The sequence below is a fragment of the Hetaerina americana genome, unplaced genomic scaffold (genome assembly GCF_022747635.1).
Source record: "Hetaerina americana unplaced genomic scaffold, ioHetAmer1.1.p SCAF_5, whole genome shotgun sequence".
In the NCBI taxonomy this organism is placed as follows: Eukaryota; Metazoa; Arthropoda; class Insecta; order Odonata; family Calopterygidae; genus Hetaerina; species Hetaerina americana.
The window spans coordinates 56,313,372-56,338,954 of record NW_027287095.1 but is presented as its reverse complement, the minus strand read 5'-3'; the positions used below and the strand labels follow the sequence as shown (position 1 = coordinate 56,338,954).

The window sequence follows — 25,583 nt, the reverse complement described above, 5'->3', positions numbered from 1 at the left end:
TGTCTATTTCACATTAACCTTTACAAAGATTATTTACCGTGTGACAGACCACACCATCTCCGGGTCCCAGGTGAAATTTGAAACCATGGCCTTCAGTATAACTGTCGAACATAATATTCCTCCGGAAACACCGCTTGGCTAAGATTTATTTTTTCCCTATTTTCTCCATTCTAAGCACTCGGAAAAATATAAAAAGTAAGACTCACGATGTGTGTGGTTTTTCGAAAGGAAAATATCATTCTCTCATAGTCATTCGTTTTAAACTCACAAAGCTCCACCTCCTCTCTATTCCTTTCTATCCACCCGAAACCGATGCAATCCCATGTCCGCTAGGTCCGATTTTCCGGCCTTCTCGACCACCCCAGTCTTCCATCCGGAACCCCTAACCTTTTGATCCTCCAATACCTTTCACGCTCCATTACTCTTCCCACAGGGTATAACCCAACCCCATTGTCTTCCTCTTTCCCTCTTCCCTACCAACTGATCGCTCCATCCTACAGAATGCCTCAATTTCCGTCTCTCTCGCCCGCATTCTTTACTTTGTTACATATTTATTTGAAGGGTAAAACACCTCATTTCACACCAGTAGGGTCATTTGTATGGAGGTGATGTTTTGGACAAATTAATATGAATTTTACAAGCACATCTCTTATCTGTTTTTGAAGGTGAAATATTGGTTCGTTTTCACAGTCTGCAGTGGGGAAGCAACACTTTAACTCCTCTGTCTCTCTCTCTCTCTCACACGTGGATCAGAAGGGAATTAACCATTCTCTTCTCTTTTTTTTTTCGCGAAATAACATGCTGCGCCAAAACCAACAAAAAGCTTTTCTCCAGCTTCTGTTGGAGAGTTACATCACGAACTCGAGAGGGGAAACTTTTCTCGGAGAGAGAGAGAGAGAATCCGATTCAATGCCAGCAACGTCCGTGTAGGAGGCAGTTTAATTTTCTACGTATTTCTCATTATTTGTTAATTTTACTAGTTAGACACAGAAATGCAGCTATGAACGTACGTTGTTTCATTGTCATTTTCGGGACATGTTTTTATAATAAGCTTATGCGATATACCTTTGATATTATCTTGTGATATTAATCCCTTTCTGTAAATTATCTACAGTCTCTGCGACTAAGTCCCAGCTAGCCAGAATTAAAACTCATCTTACATAGAATTGGCTTGACGCAGCTACCCATTCTCTTGGCATTTTCTCTTATTTTATTGTTTTCTAGTTTTCCATTCATTGCTTACCTTATTCCATCTGTGCTCTTTCTCTTCAGTTTTCAATCCATATGTACCTCAACATTAGCCATCAGCAAGCAATTAAGTTTGCCCCGTTCTCTTTTCCGAGTCACGTTATGTTTGCACTTAATTATTCCGGTAATTCGCCTACATAAGAGCACAGAATAACAACAAAAATGAATATTCTGCGAATTTTGAAGGACGAAATACGAATTTTAAATTAAGCGCACTAATATATGTTTCCCTGTATTTATTTGTTATGGTCAATTACCGTAGGGCAAATTAATTAGTTTTCGTTCGTAATTGTGGTTTTGGGTAAGTTTATCCAGCAATACGGAATTTTTCACTCGTCAAGTAATGTTCAAACTTGAGCTTTGTCGACGATGTTTCTTTGCGGGTATCTTTGCCATATTTCAGTAGGCGTGTATATGAAGTTAACATTTTAAAATCAAATCCTATGCCCCTCTCTTAATAACTAAAAACCAACTCAAGGCACCAATGGAAATAGTGTTCGAAATTCTTTTTCAAACGGTAGCATAATGCAATTTCGATAAAATTAAAACGAAATAATTTCGCGTTCTTTTGCGTTAGATATTATGACTAAGAACTTTGGCTACATTGTTACCATAACCAGTTATTGCTTGTGATTCATACTACCAACTTCCATTAATTTTCAATGGAGAGATTGAAATAGCCATTGATAAAACTTAAGTTAAAAGCCTCGTCAAAGCAACGAATGTAAACGCAGTGAAAGACGTTTATGTTCCTCGTTAAACAAATAAATGCGTAAACATTTGTCGAATTAAATTTCCAGTGAACCTTTGATTTAATTTCATTGAACTACTTCACTATATGCGGCTTTTGAATACTTCCAACCTCTCTTCATGAGGCTATATCTTTTTTTTCATTTACGAGGAACCATTCCCTCGCTCAATATTGCCTGTTCGTCTGAACTCATCTGCGTCATTACTCATTCTTCGTCAGAGGCCTTTCTCTCTCTCTCCACTTCCTTCTCCAACGCTCCCCATGCCCTTCCGTCCCCCGTCTTCCAGTGCGTCAGCGGTTTCCAAACTTCACGAAGGAGGAACTCGCTCAAGAAAACTGTCTTGTCCCCGCCGCCGCACCCTTATCACTTCCTATTGCACGTTCAATCTAAACTCTTGGAGCAATGCTCTAGGGGTCCAAATTCGCAAAGTAATTAACGCGCAACAGTCGATAAAAATGCTATGGTGAAATCCCTCCATTCCTTTTAGATAAACGATATCGGGCCGGCTTTTATGTTTTGAATCTACTGTCGTCATAATTTGAAAAGTTCCCTTAGTGCGAGTTTTGTGTAATTGCCAATTTTCTTTCTTATATTATAAAAATTGTGCTTAGTCCGGACCGATCGAGAATTGGGGTACCCATTCTTTATGAGTACTAACTCATCTACCGATGGTTGAACTTCGTATTATGCCTAAAGAAAGATAATTTCAAAAATTGTTCCTCATATTTTTGTTATTTGTAAAATTGCATTTTTGGGATGGTTTCTGTTGATACGGCTTCCATCCTGGGTTATTTGCACACCTTTCATGAATTTCGCGATTTCAGCGAACTGGGTGCTCATCTACGCGGCTACGATAACTAAGAAGGCTCCGCTGCTGCATATTTAGAAGTCAGATCATAGGTTAATTTAGTTTTTATTTACATAATAGTTACTGGACCCCGTCAATAATTCATGGAAACATTCCATTGCGTTTCTAAGTTCAAAAGACGCCAACTGGTGAAATGTGACACATCTGCTTTAGCCAATTAGGCACGGAATTACTCGGCATACCGAAGGTCCCTTCGGTTAGAAGGGTTAAACAGACTGTGAATACACCAAAAGTTTTGTGACCCCTACTCGTCCGCCTCATGAGCCCTTTCTCCACTCCGCTCCCTCCAATCCACCGCCTCTCTCTCCACCCCTCCCCCCACAATACCCTAACTCCCCTCTCCGGCTCTCCGTGCCTCCAGGGGGCCGCGCCCCACTGTTTGGAAAACGATGCCGAACGTTATAAGCAACATTACTGTAAACAACTCTCCCTCTATCTCTCTCTCCCCCTCCTCGGAACATTCCCCTCTTCCCCCAGCTTCCTCGGTATGTCCCATCTCCCCACTTTCACCTCCCCTGTCCGGTCCCCACTGTTCCCATACGTTCACCGTTTCCTCCCTCCCCTCCGAGTGCCCCACCCGGCTAACCTTTCCCCTCCCTTTTCCGGGACTAACCCCCGGGTCCCCGCACCAACCGGCAGCAGTCCTCCATTTACCCCCGTGTGCCTTTCCACCTCCTTCCGGGGGTGGGTTTGGCATGTTATGGGTACCTTGTCTCGAGCCGGCAACCTTTTCCGACCGATCGGTTCGGAAGTTCAGCTACCAGGGACGGCCAGGGGTCTCTTCCCAATATGCTCCGGTGTTTTATCAGGACTACGGAAATACTCCCTGTTATTCCCGGGAAAAACTTCCGTAACTTGGGTTTTTTTTCCTCGAGTGCGCTAGCTTTTATCCGGGGAAGAAGCTCTTTGGGGCCATTCTGCCGTTTAAAGAGGTGTGAGAATTGGTCTTGGGGCGAGTTTGAGTTACTTAATTCATCAGCTGTCGTCAGAATATCGAGTAAACAGACGGTTTTTCCTCTGCCTCTTATTGCTTCGTTCTTTCTCGTGACCTTGTGGGTTCCTTAACGCGTATGAGCCAATCAATCAAGTCCACATAGAAAATTGAATGTGCAAAGATATTTGATCATGGGTAAACATGGTTTCGTTCTATTATTGGTACGCATTATATTTATGTTTTCCTAAGTCGTCCATCATCTACCCTATTCAGGAAATATTTTTGGAATCTACAGGGATGCCCTGAAGGAAACCCTTGTTCTATTAATCACCTCTCATCAGTGCTACCGTATTGTTAACCATTGCCTGCTTAATGGCGTCACCCAAGGGTTTCTCTCGGCAAGTCTTTCGTGTAGTCACACATCTCCCAATCTTCTCTCACCGCCGTTATATCCACGGGTGATAATCACCTCGACAACCTAGCGCGTCCACTAGCCGGAAAGGAATCAAAACAGCTGTTGGAGAAGTGGTTACGCGTGTCCCTCTTAAGTTTCGCCCCTCCGTCCACTCCATCTCTCCCATTCGTTCACCTATTCGTTCCCCAGCCGTCGCACGGTCGAACGCCATCGAAGCGACCGACTTCCACACTCTCGATCGCCTTAAACAGCACAATCCCGATATCTACCCTTCAAAACCCCCTCCGCCGCGACCCAAACTCTCCTCTCTCCCTCCCACAATGGGTGCCGCGACCACCACCACTCTCTTTCACCCCGGCTCCCCCACTCTCCCCCCTCCCACACCACTCGCATCCCCAACCCACACCGCCCCACACGTTCCCACCTTCGGGGGCGGGCGCCTCCCCATTCCTCCTCATCCCCCTTCCACACTCCTCCCCACCTAGGCCCCCGTCCGTCCGCGCTCGAGAGCGAGGCTTTTAGATAGGTGCCGATAATCTGCGCCCATTTTCGCGGAGCTCACTCGAACGCACGCCGCGTACACCTTTGCCATTTAAGCGTCCTCCCTCCTTCCCTCGAGTCCTCTCTCTCTCCCTCCCTCCCCCTCCCCCCTTAAATGACGGAAATTTCCCACCCCGATCCCACGTGACCTCTCTCCCTGGCTATTTTTCCTCCACTCGCCTTCTCCTTCCATTTCCCCTTTTTCATTAACTGTCATCTGCCTCTATCTTTGCATCCATCCTCTAGCTCGCCAATGCTTCCCTATTTTCATTTACTCGTAGTGTCTATTAGGCTTTTTCTTTCCTTTCTTTTCCTTTCCGCTCACTGAACTCTCCTACCACTCTCCGACACTTATCTTCATTCTCTCTCTCTCCTCTCTTCTCTCCCCCTCCTCGCTCTCTTCCCCTACTCTCTCTCTCTCTCTCTCCCGGCCACATCTATCTCTCCCACTCCCCTCTTTCCTTCATCCTCTTCCTCTCCCTCTTCTTACTCTCCCTCTTCTTCCTCTCCCTCTTCTTCCTTCCCGTCGCTCCCCCACTACCATCCATGCCTCCTCCTCCACTTCCCATTTCTCTCCCTCCTTTCTTTACCCTCGATCCGATAGCATCCGTTGACCACGCCCTCTCTCTCTCTAAAAACCTTCCTTTCCCTTCCTCATCTCTTCTCCACAACCCACTCATTCCTCTTCCTCATCGTTCACCGTCATTCTCCCTCCCCTCTCGTATTCTCTTCATTTACCCACTGATGTACATTCACATATCTTCCCACTTCCACGCTTTTCACTTTCACTCCCCACCCATAATCGTCCAAACGCTTTAAACTCGTATTTCGTTCAAATATTGTTCCACAAAGTTTTCATGCTTTGACTCAACTCATTTCACCCTAATTTTTACCTTCAATCCTCCTTTTCGCTCTTCTTCACTCATTATTAAATTCTCCGTTTCATTCGCGTGTAATTCATATTCGATGAATGATAGAGCAAGTTGCTATGGTTATCGTAGTCGAAGGTGAAGGTTGAGTTACAACTATTTGGCAGCTTTTAAAGGTCATATATTCACGGCCATGCCACTGAAAACTATATTAATATGAAGTTAGTAATGATGATAAGTTAAATTAGCTATGATCAAAAACTTTTTGACCCGAGTCGGAGAGTTTTAATACCCTTAACATTTTGCTATCGCATGCTTCTTCACTCCCTTCTGGCCTGATATTCTTGCAAATATTTATCATGCATTCACGCTTATTATTTATTTTCATTTTTTGTACCTTCATGCGAGAGATCGTATTAAGTTCTATGCGTGCAACGTGTTCTCATGGGGCACTCGTCCCGCAGCAATAAATTTGTTATCCACCCGCCCATCTTCCCCGACTCTCCACTGCACTTTGCTGCCCACGTATCACTCCTTTTCACCATCATTTCCTGGCTCCCTTCATCTTTCTTCTGCTTATAACACAATTTACCCTTTTCCTACTTCATTTCCCTCCTACTCCCGTCTCCTCAATCATACTCGTTATTTTTTTTCGCCATTCCCCCATCGTGACTTTGCTGGCTTCGGCGTTTGCAATTAAAAATTTCCTTTGAGGTTTCATGGGGCATCTGCATGGTTCTGGGGTCGGCGACGGATTATTCTATATGTTGCTGTTTTGTTTGTATCAATTTATTTTCTCAGTTGTTAAGTATCCATGTGACTCATAAATATTTTTCGAACTATCTACAAAAGTTTTTTTTCTGATCAGAAGTATTGGTATAGTGGCTGTGACTTGACATAGAGAGACCTATGAGGAACGAAGGGCGTCGACTCCAGCTATTCCCTGTTTTTTTCTGTAAATGTACAGAGAAGTGTCTACGTTAACGGTCGAAACTCCAGCACATAAACTCGGTTTTCAGGATCGTTAGTGTAAATACGGCATTCACGCAGCCTAAACTCACTTTCTGTTTTCAATATACGAGCTCCTATCAGCTCGTCATTTCATTTTCCTTTATGACTTTTCTGTCTCAGTGCCTTTATATTTCCTCGTTATGCGTCTCCCTTCTCCTTCTGTCTCACTTAATTTGAAAGCCTATCTGCTGCTCTTCTCTTTACTTCCCTTGCGCAATTCTCCTCTTGATTTTCTACGTTTCTCGTTTTCCTTCTTTTCTGCCACCGCGTTGCTTCATTAACTCTCGCCCTACTTCCTCTTTATTCGACTTACCGGCATTTTTTTCTCTCCCTTATCTTGCCTGTCTCGTTATCCCGTTAAGTATTGTCCCTATAAGTTGACTCGCTGGTTGAACGAAGGTCTTGGTATGCCTAATAGCGTTAAAGAATTCCAACAAAAAACTTCTAAGATGTTTGCCGAATTCCTTATACCTATGTGATTCACGGGACCGAAAGTGAAGACAAAAATGGCCATTGTAAACTTGAGGAAAATTATTACGTTGACTGTTTTACCTCGTATTATTTGCATGTATGTATTTTTCACGCATCATAGCTCCTTCCAAATTTGTCTCCTCCTGGACCCGTTCCGCTTTCGGCCGCATTCTTTTGAAGTCCCAAGTCCCTCTCTCCCCAAGGAGGTTTTCCCTTGTTTTCTTTTTTTTTATTTCATGCCCTTCAGCTCCATGTCTTCTCTTCCTTATTTCTTCCCGTTTCTTTCTTCTCATCCCTTCATTACCAGCTTGTCCCTCCGCCGCCCTCTCTCCCTCCTCCTCCATGACGGCCCACCCCTCCCGCTCTCTCCATCCAACCTCGGCTTCCACTCACTCAATAATTCTCCTCCCCTTCCACTACCATCCCCCTTTCCCCCAGCACTCCCCTCGCATTCCCCCCCCACCCCCGCGATCGCCCCACCCCCATTATACCGCACACCCACTCCTCCAATCTCAAGTTACTGCCGTCCCATTCCTCCCCGCCACGGTCCTTTTCTCCATTCTGCCCTCCCCCCATGCCCTCCCGCCCTTCGCATTTCTCCCTCCCCTGTCCCATCGCTCGTGTCTCTCTCTCCCCGCACCGCCATCATCATCATCCTCAGCGTCACATCTCCTGGTCTCGTCACTCCGCCTTTCCGTCTCCCCCTCCCCACCGTCTCCTCCCACATTGCCGCCGCATATCTCCGCTCTAAGTACTTTCTAAAAAGGAGCGCATGCATTTGGGTTCGCATTGTTTCGGATGTCGTCGTCGCGTCGCAGCGGGGAGGATTTTTCAGTTTGCGCCCAGACGTTTCACTATCTCCGCCGGGGATACTCGACTCCTTCCCGCAAACACCCCCCAAGCTCCTGCCCCCCCCCTCAAGGTGATCTCGGTCCACGATAGTCCTGGCGTTGAAAATGAGTCGCCGCGGATGAATGAGTGGTAGGCTGAACGGCGAGAGTGAATGAACCACAGCGTTTTCAATGCCCGTCAAGTCATTAGAGAAAGGGATAGCCACCTCCAACGACCTCCCAATAGGCACGTGTTCCTGTTGCCTTTATCACGTGCGACATTAGTGGGTATTAGTGTTAAAGAAGGGGGCCCTAATTGAGTGAGGCTATCTCAGTGACCGCCCGCGGCGCGATTAGCTGCTTTTAAGCGACTTTGGGGGGTCAAAGTTCAAGTTTTTGATTGTTCGCTCCAGTTACGAGCTGCGCTGAGAAGAGTTGAGTTTGAGAAGGGAGACGTTTGTCACTCGCGATTTAAAAGACTGGTGTTATTCATTTAGAATGTAAGGATTTCTTCTGCGATGTGACCCGTTTGACCCTTCTCCGAGGACGGCAACGAGAGTTAGGCCACTCAATATCTAGCCTCTTTAAGGAAAACGGCAAGAATGAATTCCGCTGAAAAGAAAGTATTGCAGCATTGCTAACTGAGCATTGCAACAATCCACTTGGAACTCATTTCACGGCTTAGACGTGGATGTGCAATCATAGTCTCAATGTTACCTAAAATACACTCAATTTTGTGTATTGTGGATTGATCCTGTGGTGGGCAAACATGATCGTTTTGCAGCAAAAAATAAAATGGTATGCCACTCCGCTATCTTCATGCTTCGTTACTTCGTCATCTTCAGATAACGCCCTTAACGTCGAATCCCAGATCGAAATCTTTTCTATTGACATTGGAGAAGTGCATTATTATTTGCTACGAATCGATGAAATGCGCTCATCTCTCATTCTTCGTGTTTTTATCTCCGTCTATTTGTGTCCTTCAAACCATAAATTCTTACCCCTGGCCGCTTATTCTCCGCTCATTTTCCTCTTCCACCCTCCCCAACTTCAGCTTCTCCTCCACAAACTCTGATGGGATATCCTCCTTTCTCCGTTTAAATCACCGCATGCGTTCCTCTGCCCGCTCTGTCTACATCTCTGGATATCCTCCCGGAATCCTCCCAGCCCCACCCCCCTCTCCCGGCGTCCGTTGCCCTTTCTCGCCATCCTCTGTCCTTACTTACACTTCCTTCCTTCCGGCACTGCCCCTTTTTCCGATTTCCTTGGAAAACAGTCCCATCCCTCACCCGCCGCCATCCTTTACCCTCTCCCCGTCCACCAGCTCTGCCCCACCTCTCACTCTCTTCTCCTTCAGGGGCACTTTCGCGATGGTCACCCGACAAAAATCAACATCGGCCCATCCCCCTTTTAAAGTTTTCCCTGCATCACTTCCTCCACTCGGAGTCCCCTCTCCCCCCAGGGCTATTTACCCCCGCCCAAGTCGTTTCGTCCACTACCACATTACCCTCCCCACCAATTTCACTCCAGAAGTGTCCTTAATGGGTCACCATTACGGGTTCAAATTCGCTCCCAGCATTTGAAATATTTAAATCGATATTGCTTATGCGTTTTTCATCACAAACAATCTGCTCGCTGCTCACTTCAGTTGTCTCGTTCTAAACGCGGCTGAATAATGTTACGCAAACGTTCATCCGGTTAGAGGCGTTTTTATTTCTCACTCGCACTCCCAAAGCTCTTTGCTGGAATGTAGGAAGAGCGTTTTAGGGAAAGAAAAGGTTCCTAGTTCGTTCGATGCTTTTAAGGAACGCGAAAGCATGAGGTTGAAAAGTGAGCTGCATGAACGCGTCCATCCATTCACTTAACTTTCGCAGAAGGCCTTTGCTTTGTGCTTTTGCTCTGTTGCTCAACCCCAACAACGACGTTCGTAGCGTGCGTGCATTCTCTTTTACAACATTAGGGGCTTCACCAGGCTCTTTTCGTTGGTCTCCACAGTATTGTTATCTTTGTTAATTTCATTGCCTTTATTTGTCATTCCTTGAGCGTGACGTTTGCGGAATGAATTATTTGTTTTTTTTTAAGTTTCCATTAATTAACATAGTTTTGCAAAGTTGGTTCTTTTGCGAGATTCTCGTGGAAAGCTAATTTCGATTTTCCCACCGCCTTAATCACGGTGACCGCCCAGCGACCACCGGCTTAATCTCAGCTGTGTTGTCATTAACTTTTTTCTTCATTTATTTCTTAATGTAATTAAATGTTCCCGACTCTGTGTATTCTGCCGGTATGCTCGCCTAATAAACCTGTGACGGTGCCGCTGATTTCGGGAGATAAGGCGTAATCGAATGAATGTTAACTCGAGAATATCTGTCAGAGTGAGTGTTGGGCTAATTTTGTAGTTAAGTGTATAAAAGAGATCAGGTGGAACAAATGACAATTTGAACTGCATTTTTTAGGAAAGACGTGTAGAGTGTGTATCTTAGGAGAAGTAATTCCAAAAAAATGTTCGTTTTGCTCGTTATTTAATTTGCTTGTTGTTAAATTCTTGTTAGTCAGGGAAATTATCTCCGTTTCTCTCGAGTAGGGACGCCCTGAGAAAGGCATGAGTATGAATGACTTCAATATGACGTATAGCGTTGAACGTACCGAAAACTTGTTCCTTAATAAAAGAGAGCAAGGAAAGGTTAGACAGAAACAAGGGTATGGAGAAGGATGGGAAAAGTAAGCTGGATAGGCTGGAAGACAAAGGAAATCCACTTGGTTGATAAATTAGCAGGGGAGAGTACGTAACAAAAATTTGGATGGAGGTGAGATGGTGTGATGAGGAGTTGTGGTGGAGAGAATGTAGGCTAGGGGCAAGAAGGAAGGAAGGGAATTGCCATTCTGGTTGACATTACTGCGAGTGAAAATAAATGAGCTGCAGTAGATAGGAGTTCATAAAGGAAAATATGACTGTATTGTGCAGTGGAGTTTCAGAAATCCATAAGTACGAATAATACTGACAGTGAAAAACTCGAGAGACGACATAGTGGTTAGTTATTTCTGTTTGGTATTAAGAAAAAATATGAATAATAACTCTTTTGTTTGTACTTTCTTAAAACCTTTACCCCATAATGAATTTCACAATGGTGGTAAAATGTGAATATCCTCCTAAGAAGGATTAAATGTGAAATCTGAATTTTGAACTTGATGATGGGCCCATCGGGGTTCTTCACGCAAGCTCCTTAGTGCCATTTCCGCACCGCTTGCATCTAAAGAAGACGCGCGCTCTGAGGGATTCCGCGGCTGTGGGCAATGAAAGCACGCATTTGTTCAGCTTATCTCCCCCCTCCTCCCCACCCTCATCCCTCTATCCTGTTTGTCTCAAATTCCAGCGGAAAATTGGGAGGGTGTTTATCGGTGTGTTAATCCAGCAATAATCACATCTCCCGAGACCCTCCGCTCCCGCTTTCTCTTTGAAGACGACGATTGTCATTTTCTTCCCCTCTCCCCTCCCTCTTCTCTTCCCTGAGAGAAACCCTTTAAGGAGTCACACCATTCCCCATCTCCCCCCTCTCGTTTCTCCCGCAGTCTCAATTTCGCCCGAAAGAATTGGAAGATTTTTATCGACGCACTCGAGTCGGTCCTCGTAACATGTCTGTTGTCTCGAGGGCACGATTTTTACTCCGCCCCTCACCCACCCACCTCCTCCCCTTTCTTCAACCTTCCCTGGTAAACCCTTGAAAACGACCGCCTTCTTCCCGTAACCGCCAAAAAACCACCCTCTCGTTCCCACCCACACCCCCTCTCAACATCGTACGCTCGAATCCCTCCCACCCAGCACCTCCCCCTCCAACCCGCCACACCCCCTCTTCTCCCACACCCCCGTGCACTCCTTCCTTCCTCTCGCCGCAGAGCAAACCTCCTTTCCCCCTCTCCGATTCCCTCCCCTGCTTCTCTCCCCTCTCCTTTTCCCCTCCCTATCTCCGATAACCCCCTTCAACCCCTCCCACCCTCCTCACCCCCCGCTTTGTCGACCTCTCATTCCTCCGGCCCTTCCCCCTCCTTCACTCTCTACATCCCGCCCCTCATCTCCCACAGATTTCTCTCTCCCTACCGCCCTCCCTACCTCCCTCTATCTGTCTCTCTCTCTCTCTCTATCTCCCAATGTATCCCTCGTGTTGTTCGCCGGCCGACGGCAAAGGATGAATGGCGAGCAGCTCCCCTTCTGAGAAGAGGGAGACACGACGTTGCCGCTGCCCTCGTCGCCCCAACAACCATCACTGCTCATTTGTTTATGCGTCGCGCGCGTGTGTTGAATCGTCTCACTACCGCGGAACGTTGTTGCGTCCATCCAGTGATACGTGCGCGTCAGAAGAGGTTCAGTTTTTCTCCCGCGCATACGAATAATTCATAAGTGCGCGTGGGATTGTGGTGTTATTTTATTTTCTCTTTCGTCCTCAGTTTCCACCCGATAAAAAAAGCCGATCTGAAGCGTGCACGCCAGTATGTATCGTGGTGTTTCTCGGTAGTGAAAGGTTCTATTCGGGAGGTGGGAGGGGGTGCAGGAATTTTGTGTGTGTGTGTGAGTGCGTCGAATTTTGGGGGCGGATGGGATTGAGTCGTCGTCTGCGTCGTGACGTAGTGAGGGCGGGGTGGAGGATTGCGGGAGGATTAGTTGGGGAGGGAGATAGCGGGAGGACGAGGTTTGGTGTGGGTGCGAGTGCCAGTGTGTGTGTGTGTGTGTGTGTGTGTGGGTGTGGGTTTTGTGCATGTGCGCGCGTGGGTGGAGTAGGAGGGGTGTGAGGAAGGAGCGGAGGAGGAAGTGAGGAGGAGGGTGGGGTTGCGGGCTGAGATGAGATTAGACGGCGAAGGGATGGCCCCGTAATATTCCGAAACTCTTCGATCCTCGTCGCCGACCGAGTGTCTCTCCGGACCTCACTATACTGTATTCCAGTATTACGCCTCAAAAGTGTGTTCCCACTCCCCCCGCCTTCATTCTCCCCCTCAGACGGAATATGCACCCTCCACGGGGTGGTGCCGATCACGATCACCCCCGCGTGTCTTCGGGGATCGCGAGTCCGACCGCCCCTCCACCTGGGATGCGGCCGCCGTCGGCGGAGGCGGCGGTCCCGTGTCTCCGAGGAGAGCCCGCTTTCCCGTCCGCCAACGCGGAGCGGTGAAGCAGCCCGCCGGGGAGTACCCACTTGCTCGCTGCGCGGTTCCCCCACAACGCGAGCGGGCGAGCGGGGTCGACGAGGCCGGCGAGAGCCCGGTCCGCGTGGTGGCGACAGAGATGTAGGGCGGTCGCGGTTTCCAGCCGCGTGTCGGTCTCCCCCTCTGTTCGGTGCTGGGACCCCCTTCAACCAAACCCTCCGAGAACCTCGTACCCTCTGACCCCACCGCACTTTCCGTCAGCGCTACGGCGGCAAATAGTGCAAAACTCATTTCCTTCGTATTCCTCGAATTTCCCGTGCCTCACAGATTTATATATCCACCACGTCGTTTATTTTTGCCCACTTATCTTTCCCTACCTCGATTCCCCAACCCTTATTATTTGATTACCATTTCCAAGTATAAATCTTTTGTTATTGTATTTTTCTTAAAAAATATCCTCTACCCCCGATTGTGGAGTTAAAGAACCCAAAACGCCCAGCTGCATGTTTACCCCTCACCTGTCCCTCCTCCATCTCCATCCAGGTTGACAGAGACCTCTGACCTTCACCTTATTGTCCCCTTCCTCTCCCCACCCATTCAATCAGATAAGCCAATCCTCGGGGACTATTCCCTTCAGTACAGGAATCATCTCTGAATCTCAGTTGTCCTCTTCTGGACGATCCCAAATTCCACGAAGTCCTCGTTCGCGTTCACTCCCTTCCTCATCGTTACGCCCACATTTTTCCTCATCCAGAGACCCTTCAGGGAAGCCGCCCACTCTTCCCTTCAACGAGATCCTATCGGCCACATGTCCCACATAGGAACGCATATAATAGAAGACGACACGGAACGATGAAGTTCCCACCAAACTGATACCGAACCGTCAACTTTTCCCCTATCTCCCGTCACGGCACACTCACCATCTCTATTTATTCCGAAATCCTGTGAGGTGTACTTTTTCAAAATATATCTCGTTGCGGCTCGTCTCCATTTACCAACCGCCCCCCCCCCCAATCTTAGCTTCACCGTTTCCACATTCTGGCATACTTCGCTTTTACGTGAGGACGCGATATAAAATTACGTAAGCCGGCGTAAACACTTCGATTCCCCAGTGTGAGTGCGGGAGCACAGCATATAGATCCCGTCCTCCCACCCTCGCCGAGAGGTCTTGAGCAACAATCCCCCTTCCTCAAGACAGTCTTTTTAGGCCTGTTCTCCCAACCGCTCCTCATCCTCCAAAGCGTCAAATTGAAAAGCAGTGAGATATAGATATATATGTGTACAATATATACACATAAATATATATATACATATATATATATATATATATATATATATATATATATATATATATATATATATATATACGCGTGGAAAACAAAATAGTCCCTATCAGGAGAAGGTTGTGCAGTAGTGTCGAAGGGAGGGGAAGTCGACCACGTGGTGCTCGTCAGGTCGTCGCTCATTTTTTTGCTCCGCGCCACGCCTCCTCCCCTTCCGGAGTCCTATCTTCCCCTCCCTATTTCCACACCTTTTTCCCTTCCACCACCCCTCGGATTCGGAAACATTTGACTCTCGAACCGCACCGCGCTGCATGCGACCCCTCTTCCCTCCTGGGATGTCCTCTACCCTCGCGCCCCTGACCCTTCGCTTCCTCCTCAAAGACTTTCCCCTCTTCGTCCTCGAAGACTCCCCCCTCCTCCTCCTCCACAGGACGGCGTCGTCGACGATTCCCTCGATCCCAGCCTCGCGTAACCCCGGAGGACCCTCGCCGAAGAGCACCGCCTCCGCCGACCGCCACCGTTCCCTCGAGAGAAGCCGCCGAAGTTCGCCTCCTCCTCCTCCCCTTCTCGCCGCGCGCTTCGTTCGGCCACCGGAGGCGTCCGCGGCAGTAGCACCGTCGTCGTCGCCCCGCCCCCGGCCTTGGGCCGCCCCCGCGGCGCGAGTCCCCGGGGACGCCGTCGTTAGATGGAGGCGGGAGCGCGGAGGGGCCGATCCGAGATGGGTTTGGACAGGCTGGCGGTGGAGGACGCGGAGGAAGAGGAGAGGAGGGGACGAGACAGGAACCGCAAGGGCTCCGGGGGCCGGAGGGGGTGTCTCAGCTGTTCCCCCGTGGCCCCCAGGACGGCCAGACGAGGCGCCGCCGTCGCCAAGTGCATCCTAACTCTCGACGGGTACTCCTACGTCATAGGTGAGAGGAGCGACTCCTTTTTGATTGGTTTCAGTATATTTATTCACCATGGTTTTATTTATCGATTTGGAGTGCTTTTCTGACAAGAGGGTGGGGAGCTAGTATGCTCCTTCTCCAGAATCGAATTGACTCGCTCTCCGCGTCGAACATTTTTCGTACGATTTTGCTCCGGTGCCCTCTCTTAGCTCGGGTAACGTAATATTCGCGTTGGAACTTCGACGCGGATCATACGGGTGGTTGCGCTGACCTAGGTCAGCGGCGAGTCCACCTTCACTCCTTAGTATTTCGCCATCTTCCGCAACTATGGGTGGATTCTTCCCCAATGCCTTAGGCCCCGGCGGCATAATATAGTTCACATGAATTCGATCTTCATTTACACTCTGTTTGACTAATTAATCAGGACAGCTATTCCGTGGTAATTTTCTCTCAATTCAGTTCGACAAATTCCGTAATGAAAATGGAAGATTTATGCCTCAGTAACGATCCAATTTTATTCATGGTCGTCGTAAATTGAATTATTCAAGAGTTTATTTGAGGAAGTTCCTCGCTGCGAAAGAAAAACATATGAACGGAAAACAAGCTGACAAAATGATAACGCCGTTCCCATTCGGGTTAGGCGTAGTTAACAACTTTTAATATTTTTATTCTAATTTAGAGATGAAAAAACTCTCTCTCTCTGCTTTCTTCCATAACGTCCTATTCTTCCAGGATTCTTTCTCTTCCTTCAAGGTTATACGATGCTTCATTGAAGTTCTAAAGTTCTATTATACCTTGTTTTGGAAGTCGCTTTGACGGCATTCGAAGAAGACGTAGTTCATCCCCACCACTGAAATCATTTCATATTCTATAAAAGAGGGTGAGGTGGAATTTAGACTCGATTGGTAGAGCACTCCGACGAAAAGAAACGCATATGTTTTGGGAATCAACTCTTTTCGGAAAACTAGTTTCCAAAGGGGGATTTAAAATATTTAAACACCCTTTTCTCTCAGCTCCAGAAGGAGAGTGCTCCCTCGAAGGGGAATTAGATTGCTTCTTGATTTCTAACATTTCACTTCAAGCTACTGGTCGAGTTTCCAACATTTACGCAGCATTTCATTTCAATAGTTTAGTTTCGATGGAATTATTTCAGAATACGTCGATATAAATAACATCAACACCCTTGGCATTACCCAAATTCATGTTTTACAGTTCTCAAAATGTAAGCATCATAATTAGTTAAACAGATTCTGTGAAAAAGTGCACCTATCTAACTAAGGCATCAGCGGTCCTCCTAATCCTAGCATATTTGAGTTGAAACATTTGCGGCTGCATCTGTGTCGTTAATACATTTTCTAACATGTTTGTTTTTTTTTGGTTTCTGAGAAATCAGATTCCGAAGGCACTCAGTCCGTGGGCCACGTTTTGTTCCCCGAGGGAACTCTTCGATCAAGCCAGTAGTTCCCCAAAAACCCTTAACCCACAAACAGGCTTACTACTGCTTCCCATTTCACCCATTATTAAGTGGAGTACGTCTTTATAACGAGCACCAACCAGCCGCTCGAATGTTGCCATTAAATCGCGGGGCCTACGGAGTTATTGGAAACAGTACCGCATATTTAAATCTTTTATGTGTTTAATTCTGAGAGTTGAAACTTTTGATGCGAATCCGGGTCGTAGCGCGCGAGATTCTCTTATCCCTCATATAAAGGTTCACCCTGTGTAGTGATTGCATGATGATCTTCTTTACCACCTATTCAACGTGGAATCTTATTTTTAAAGGCTTGAAGCCAGGCATCAATTTCATTACTGTAGGTATCATAGTGTAAGGGGATAGGACCACACAGATAAAGTAGTTGGCTCTAGTGCTATTGGTGAATACTTACGGGGGTAAGTACAATTTTAGGGAAATTGGAAAGCGTTCGGAGACACCCGGTGTCCACAATCCTTGGTGAAAGGCGGTCCCAAGTTAGAATTCTACGTATTACGACGGAAGGAATATTCCGAAATTGCAAAAGATTTCTCGAATCTGTAGGGATCGGGATGCTGCTATAAAATCAGCCACCCCCGGGACTGTTACTAGGGCTTTCCGCTTGGGAAGTTATCACACAATAGTTAGTGCTAATTCTCAATGATGAGTCGTTATTACTTTGTGTAAACGTAACAAAGAGGGTTCAAAGTTTAACCATCAAGTTGTAGTCTGAATGAAACTATTGTCTATATCAATAAAAATATGATTTTGATTACGCTGTGAGCCCTCCTCCAGGTTTGACTCAATTTTATTTTTCGTATGTGCTCTTCTATAGTGTTATACTACCTTACATGTATACAGTTCTTAATACCGCGGATAAAAATACCAGCACTAGCAACATAAGCGTTATGTCGTTATATTTTATTAATTAATATTTTATTTACGCTGTAAAATTTCTCAAGAGAGCTACAGAAATTTAACTTATTTACTAATAAATTGAAATTACTATTGAATGATCATCGGAAGAATGTAGTGAAAATCAGCAGAAAGTTTGAAAAATCTCTCTTATAATTTCGAAGAGATTTTATTAAATATGTGTTAGATTATTTTTGTATCCTACGCTTTATTTAATTGGTGCTTTAGTTTTTAACGTTTGTTCTTAATACATGGCTGCGTATTGATCATGGGCATCGGGTCAGCTATCGTTCTGCCTATTTCTGCACGATTCGTTTTGAACTATTTACATATAGGCTCCCTGACTCGGAAACTGTCCCTTATTTACTCGTTATGGATAAAGTTTTTAGTATCAGAGTTAAGTTCAGTCAAACAGCAATAATGTGCTCTTTTATGAGACGAGCGCTCAAAATCTAGAGGTCAACGTTCTCTCCAGGGCTCGTATTTTTAGGTAGCCAAAGTTATGATGAAAAAAATCATTAAAATTAATTTTCGGCCGCGAATAATCTGTAATTAGGATCATAAACTGTAATTATGTGAATCATAATGGCATAGATCACGCGTCATGGAGTATTAAGCTCTGAGAAATGAAAAAATAATGTACCTATAGAGTTGGGACGGTGTGGAAAATATTCGTATTCAGCCATGAATAAAATACAAACTTATTTTGGTAAACTATTATTATGTTAATAAAGTTGCGTTACAAATATAATTTACATTCTAAAATAAATTCCCATTAAAACTTTTAAACGTGGCAGAAAAATGAAGTTAGTGCTAAAAAATAATGGATATTGTGCCGTTCGACGTAACCTTTAATTACGTTTTCTCCTTCAAATGGCTTCAGCTACTATTGCAACAAAGTTTTTTGCGACTCTAAGCATTATATTTCATCTAAGGTATGAAAAACCTAGGATATTTATTTTCGTGGCCACAAACTTTTAAGTGTCTGCTTTTAAATTTTAATTAAGTACCTACCTACTACGGGACAAATCTCTATTGAAACAGTGGTTGAAGGAACTGCTCTAGGTTTGTATTTTAATGTACCCAATCATGTTTAATGTACCACTCTTGCTTGAAGTACTCTTTTCGATCGTTAACGTGCATACGGGGTGGCAAATTGGTGTATGACTTTATTTAGCGTGTACTTCATTCATAATTTGACTGAGAGAAAAACATCACAGTAATATCATCATCAGGCAAGTAAATACAAATTTTAGTGTACAGTAATTTTATTTTCTTCGCCTATTCTATTTTATTAATGTCTTCATCCCAAACAAATCCAGTAAATAAAACAGTTTCTGGCGTCACTTGGTGGAAAATCTTCATATTGAAATTGAAAATAAACAACTTGGTTTTTCCACATAGAAATTTTTTATCTACTACCTAGGTTTTAACGAAGGCAAAGGAAAGGCAAGTTGTTTATTTTCACTTCCACCTCCAGTATATTTCCCGAGTAAGTGTTTTGAATGAAGTCACATGCTTGAATTAATGAAGATAAGGAATTCGTTTCGGCGACTGGGTTAATAAACTCTCTCCTCAGGCACCAGTACGCCTACGCGATTGCCATTTCAAAGAAATACAGCCATTTCTGTTGTTGCCATATCAATATTACTCCATGCAGATAATTTCAGAAAATTTGAATAAGCATGTGCCAGCCGTATCTGTAGGCCTTTTTCTGGCCACTATCATGATGGTTTGGGACTAACGCAAGGCCAAGAGGGATAAACCCGCGTATACGTCCAGGAAAGGATCGGAGATATATGATGAATGATATTTCCTTCTCAGTAGTGCTTCCTTCTCTTTTCTACCCTGCCTCCCTCCGTCTCCGATTCCCGCGTCCACCTCCGCAGCCCTCAACCCTACGTTCGCCTCTCCTCTTGCATGATTTTTCCTTCCATTCTTTCCGCTTCAACAACCCTCGATACTCCCCGAGCCCCTCCCCTTCCAGTCTGCCTGACAGCGCGTGATTAATAGCAATATCCTACGTTTTATAGTTCAATTACTTTGCATATATATATATATATATATATATATATATATATATATATATATATATATATATATATATATATATATATATATATATATATATATATACGTACACGTGTCCGCGTCCCCTGTGAGAGTTGCAGAGGAGACTTGATGATCTTTGTCGACTCCCTCCTGGAACCGTTAAAGCAAGAATACACCAAAGCGGTTGGCGGCGGAATATGATTCTCAGACGGAAGTGAGGAATCATCTTCATTCTTAAAAATGTCAGCTGATCAGTGGAAGGCTCGCCAAGAGTTATGCTCAACCACCATTTACACCCGCTTAAACCCTACATTAGAACTGATGAATTGAGGACCTGTTGAGAAGGTGAATAGTTATTCTGATTGCTGTGGCAGGAAATCTATGGTTTTTGTTTAAATGCCTTGGTAATGTTGGTAAAACGATTAAATGTGTATTAATGATGACTCCTTGTGAACGATTGGTAGGGGAAAATATGGAAAAATTAAAGTTTTATCGCGGGTGTATCCAACCAGAACGAACTTTAAAAAAGCAAGTATAAATATGCTCACGAATTCTCCAATGGATTCGAGGTCAAGGATGCGCTGTCTTGGCATTTGACTTTAGATTAATATACTTAAGCCCTCTAGAAACATCGTATTTATTTGGCTTGTGGTGGATAAAATACGGAGTTGGCATATAATAATGAAGGGTAATGATGCAAATGCAACACAAATGAGAGTTAGCGAATGGGTAGGTTGGTAGTTCAGTCCATTCCCAATCTTTATCTTTTTAACTTTAGATTTAGTTGGAGTTTTATTTATTTCCCTTGAGTGGATTTTTATTTATGGGCTCAATTTCTAAATTAAAATGTTACCGACCATGGCTTGAAAAACTGTGCAATGAGTATACTTTTAAGCAGCTCAAGATATGAATGTGGATATACTTGTCGCTAATCTGGGTAATGATCAAGAAGTTTGATTGGTGTTAATTCCTTATATTTCATTGATCATCGGTCCCTGCATAGCGAAAAAGTACCTTTCCTATTGTAGCAATAACGATATCAATTATATGTTTGCAAAAGCGCATAAAAGCAGAATGAATGGAAAGGATTTAGCTAATCTTTGGGTAAACCTTGACTGCTTTTTCGACTATCCATTGCGCTTTGCTCTTCATCGGCCCGATCCGTCCATTTTCAAATCGCCTTGTTTTTTCGTCGTTATTGTAATGCGTTTCTTATTCATAGTTCCGTCTCTCTCACTTTCAACGAGTCCCATACTGAAAGCAATCAAGATGTGATTATATCTCACAGAAATGTTAAAGGAGTTATTTTAAATCTCACGGCGATCGCTATGAGAATTTTGTTTCTTTTTGCGAATGATTAGTACACATTCATCCTTGTATTTTATTATTCCAAGGTTCTATTGTATCCAACTCCTTCTCTGTCGTCGTCTTTTTTTCGTTCATTTTGTGTATATTGTCCTTTTTTGTCAAAACGTATTTTCCAATATCTAAGTTCATTTTTGTGGATACGTATTTATTCAAAGATAAAGCATTTATCTGCCTAAGTATAGATTGGCTTTTTTCCTGTGCCCTTCAACTGTTTTGGAAAATGTTATAGATCGCAGTTTTGTTGCGGACTAAAACACCTGCGAACGCGACGAACGGCCCCTTTGGCCTTGCTCTCCTGTTAGAAGCATTGAGGAAATTCTTTCGCCTTGGAATAAAGAATTTTAGTTATCATCCACAGATTTACATTGCTAGGTGATGCGGCTCTGAAACTATCCTAATTGTCGGAATGTTTGACAGAAAAACTATGCTATATGTAAAGAAACTCACTCCCCTTGTATCCATAGCCTTACACTTAAAAAATTATACAAGCTACCTTTAATGTAATACAGGTTGAACAAAGTAGCTAGTATCGTACTTCGTATCTTATAATTGCTCGGTACCTGTCGTAAATTCTTATTAAGTTTATTCAAAATGGTAAGGATAGACGGAGCAAGCTAGCAGGATTTTGTGTCTACAAGATGTAATATGGAGTATTGGGATGTGAAACCGTATTCATCGAAATGGCGATTTTGAAATAAAATCTATGGAAGGGTACTCAACTCTTTCATTCGATTTGGCAAAATTGACCACTTCCTGCCACTGAGAAAAACCTCTTCCTGCTGATTTTAATAATCTAGGACGCTTTTGGTGTGCATACTTTTAAAAATCCTCGCACATAATTGGGGCGAACAAACAGAAATAAATCGATCTTAAGTTTCGCTTGTCCTTACTTTTCAGCGAAACGAAATTGTTCAGATTACGACGAGAATGTTTGCGTCATGATTTTATCTACAAATGGAAGTCTCTGTTATCATCACCAATTTTCAAGGTTTGTTCTGATATGTTGGCTTTCGTTCTCAATTGACACTTTTTATAGACCGACTCTGTTAGGTAAACATTCTCATCCACTTTCTGAAATCACCGGAGTTCTAGCACACACTAAATATGTCCTCTCTCCCATAGTAGCATGTATCTTATCTCCTGTATTCACTCATCGCATGGTACCAAGAATATTGATTTCGAGTACACACATTGTTGATGTTTCCGCTTATGTCTGCTAATACGTTATGGTCAAAGCGAAACTACAGTTACTATGTTAACCCTGATGATAGAACATTATTTAGATTTGGATGGAGACTGTACTATCTGGTAAAGTTAAATAGAATTCCATCTGTTTGATATTTTAATTTCTATGATTGTTTTCTGTGATCCTTTCACTTCATGTAAAACAAATTCACGGTACAACTAATAAACTTTCGGTGGTAAGTATGCAAACTTTCTTGTTGCGTAAGAATTCATGATTCTTGTTGTGTAAATTGTCTTAACTAGGTCTTTCTTTCTTAGTTCAGAGTACTTAAGTAAACGAAATTCGTTGAAAATTGAGATCCAAAAAATGATTGATGATCTAATATAGTGATCCTAGCTGTTATATTGGAATAAAATGTTTCAATTGTCCACAGGTTTTCATAAAAAGTATTCGAAAGTTGATGCATTGCTTTGCATCATTTCATAGCTATTTTTTTGCTCTGTAAAATTGTAATGAAGATTTGGAACGCTCCACCTTAAAATGTATCCATATTTCAATTACTCAACGTTATTTTAATCACCTCGTGGTATATAGGTGTGTAGTTTTCACTTTTCACTTAAATGTGGAGCAAACTAGTAACAAGATCCCCACATTCGAAATTATTTTATCAGGCCTCACCTGAAATGTGTTTTGATTACGCAAAATTCCCCTATGCCTGACCATTTCGGGTACAAACCTACCATCTAGCGTCCTCTCACAATGAATTTAGAACTTCCTTCCAGTGATGCGAACAGAAGAATGGTTGGAGTCACGAGAAAAATTCTCGTGAATATGGGAATCCCGCTTTGTTGTTTTTTATTTCATTAACAATGGTTACATTTAGCAATCATCTTCATTTGTCCCGACCCAGGTTCAGGGGAGAAGATAAATAAAATGTTCCAAAAGCTATAAACATACAAAACTTTACTTGAGAGAAGTGGTGAATATGTACGACTTACAAAAGTTAATCCGTACTCGGCTGAATTTTTTGAGTGCCCCATTCATGATATTGAGAGAGAGTACTGATATTTTACTATCGGTGTTATAAAGGAATAGAGAATATATCTGAAAGACAAAGATTTAGAAATTTTCTATTACTTCACTCCCAGGCATGAATTCTTATTGGATTGTGAACTTGTTTGAGAAGAAAGCCAATCGGGGCAACACGAAAGCAGTCATAAGGAAGTGGATTTCGAACAAAACATTTTCCCGGAACGGATACAATTATATTTTTCTCTCCGGACGCATCTGGTGACCCGGAAAAAATCTAAAAAAGAATATTGGTTGATAATTTACATTTAGCTTTGCAGGAAATTGATCTATTTCATTTGTGAAGCAATATTCCAGAATAATTTTCTCTAAGGTCATTTCATAAATTTTAACGATTAAAACTCAATTTCAAAACTCCCCAATTTTTTGTTAAACTTGTTCATGTTTATGGGCAATACTGCCGTCTGGAAAGAATACAAGGAAGTACTAAGCTTATTGGGGAAGGAGAGAAGGTTATTGGAAGTTATACGGCGGAGACAGGATAGGTGAATGCAGACCATTTGATTGGCGAGGGCATGCTTAACATTGTGATAGAGGGAAGGGTGATTGTTAGACAGGGGAGGTAGTAAGAAGAGAATAGGCATGTTAGACAGTATGAATGTAGGCAGAAAGTATTTGGAATTACAGAATGGTTCTGGTATAGCAGACAAGTTGTGTTGTGTTAGGTGAGGCTTAGAAATAGTAGCGGAGGTTAGTCTGTGTCCATCCAAAACCTATCTTAACCGGTAGACTACCTTTAATAATATCGTTCTTAGCACAATAGACATCATCAAACACTCTCATCGCTTTGTATATTATGAATTGACGTAGGGGAGCGCGCCTAGAAAAACAATGGGAAGCCACGTGGCATGATTGAAGACGGCAAAAACATGTCCGAGGGAAAAAAAGTTGAAATAGAACCAAACGTTGGAAATGAGCAAGTGTGCGAGGGTGTTTTCGTGATCATCAATCAAATTTTTAGGGCAGTATAATGAAAAGAGTTGTGCAACGGGTGTGACGAGGACTCATTTTCTCACTCCCGCCTATCTCCACTTCTACTCTCCACTACGTTCATTCAGTCACCTCATAACATAACATATGCAAAATAACACTGGTTTAGTCATACCTTTCCGGTGGTCATAATATTTTTCAGCGAGATTCCGGAATGCTTTAAACTAACGACTAGAGAGACCTGCTGGTAAGGAAGGCGGATTCTTTGTATCTATTCATATCGGTGATCGTGGGTGCGTTTAGAAAGAGTCCAATGGTAACCACCGAAATTTATCTTTCAGTGGTTACGATCGGAAGAACCTATTGTATAAAAATAAGTCTGAATAATGCTATTGGTTTTCACCTTTGATCTGCATTCGAAAAATACGCCATTTTATAAGCTATGCAGTTTTCAGCAATCATATTTACCAGTGAATAAGTACTTCATAAATGTGCAATTCTGTTGACCTTGATCCGTGAAAAGAATCATCGTCATTGCTAAGAGCCTTTACTTCACAGAACTACTGCAACTGTGCTAAGGTTAATGTCCTATGATGTATAAACAGTAAAATAGCGAGTATTTACCCCAAAAATAGGAATAAATTTAATGTGAAATCAAATTTTACAGCTTTAGTAGTGGTTCAAATTTTAATTAAAACATATTTTGATCAATTAATTCACAATTAGAGATGCTATTTACTGAGAAACTTTGCACTGATACTAACAAAGCAAAAGTCACTAAAGCGTTGATAGTAGAGCCTACATCACATCTGTATTCTTAGAGACATGAATTATAAAAGCCACATGGTGATTTTTTATATCTGTGTCTTGATCGATATCAGCATTAGAGAAAAGAAGATGGGGAGCGAGGAAGGCGGTTCTTTCAGATGAATGATGAAGATAAAATGGACAGGGCGACCGACTAATAAAGAAATCCTTCGAAGAGTGAGTTATGAGACGACTTAGTGAAGACACTGTCAAGAAAGAGAAAAGTAATTGGACACATTCTGAAACACAATAGTTCATCGAAACCCCTAATGGAAGAAAATAGAAAAGGAAAGCACTAAAGAAGGAGCTCAGCGATTAACTACTGGAATTAAATTAATAAAGGCATGAAATAATTTAACTACGAACGAAAATATTGGTTAAGAGAAAACAATACTATTTAGATCTCTGGATATCCAATTTATCCACTGATTTTTATAAGGTAAGAAAGATCTAATATGGATAAATAATATTTAAATAATTATGGGGAATACATGAAGATAAGCTTAATTTACCACGTCTAAAATCAT

At 43.5% G+C, this 25,583-nt stretch overlaps 1 protein-coding gene across 6 annotated transcripts in view; it reads left to right on the top strand.

The window, feature by feature from the left end:
• The window catches only part of LOC139694330 (dual specificity calcium/calmodulin-dependent 3',5'-cyclic nucleotide phosphodiesterase 1A-like), a 580,826-nt gene that overhangs the window by 382,662 nt on the left and 172,581 nt on the right, over positions 1 to 25,583 (top strand). For 2 of the 6 annotated variants that reach the window (XM_071592826.1, XM_071592824.1), the window contains exon 1: positions 14,459 to 15,262. The exons of 3 other annotated variants lie outside the window; for them this stretch is intronic. In XM_071592826.1, the coding sequence (XP_071448927.1) occupies positions 15,040 to 15,262 (223 nt within the window). In that variant the 5' untranslated portion in view covers positions 14,459 to 15,039. Of the gene's footprint in view, positions 1 to 14,458; positions 15,263 to 25,583 lie in introns of those variants that run through there. One more of the 6 variants, XM_071592822.1, reaches the window with a different exon arrangement.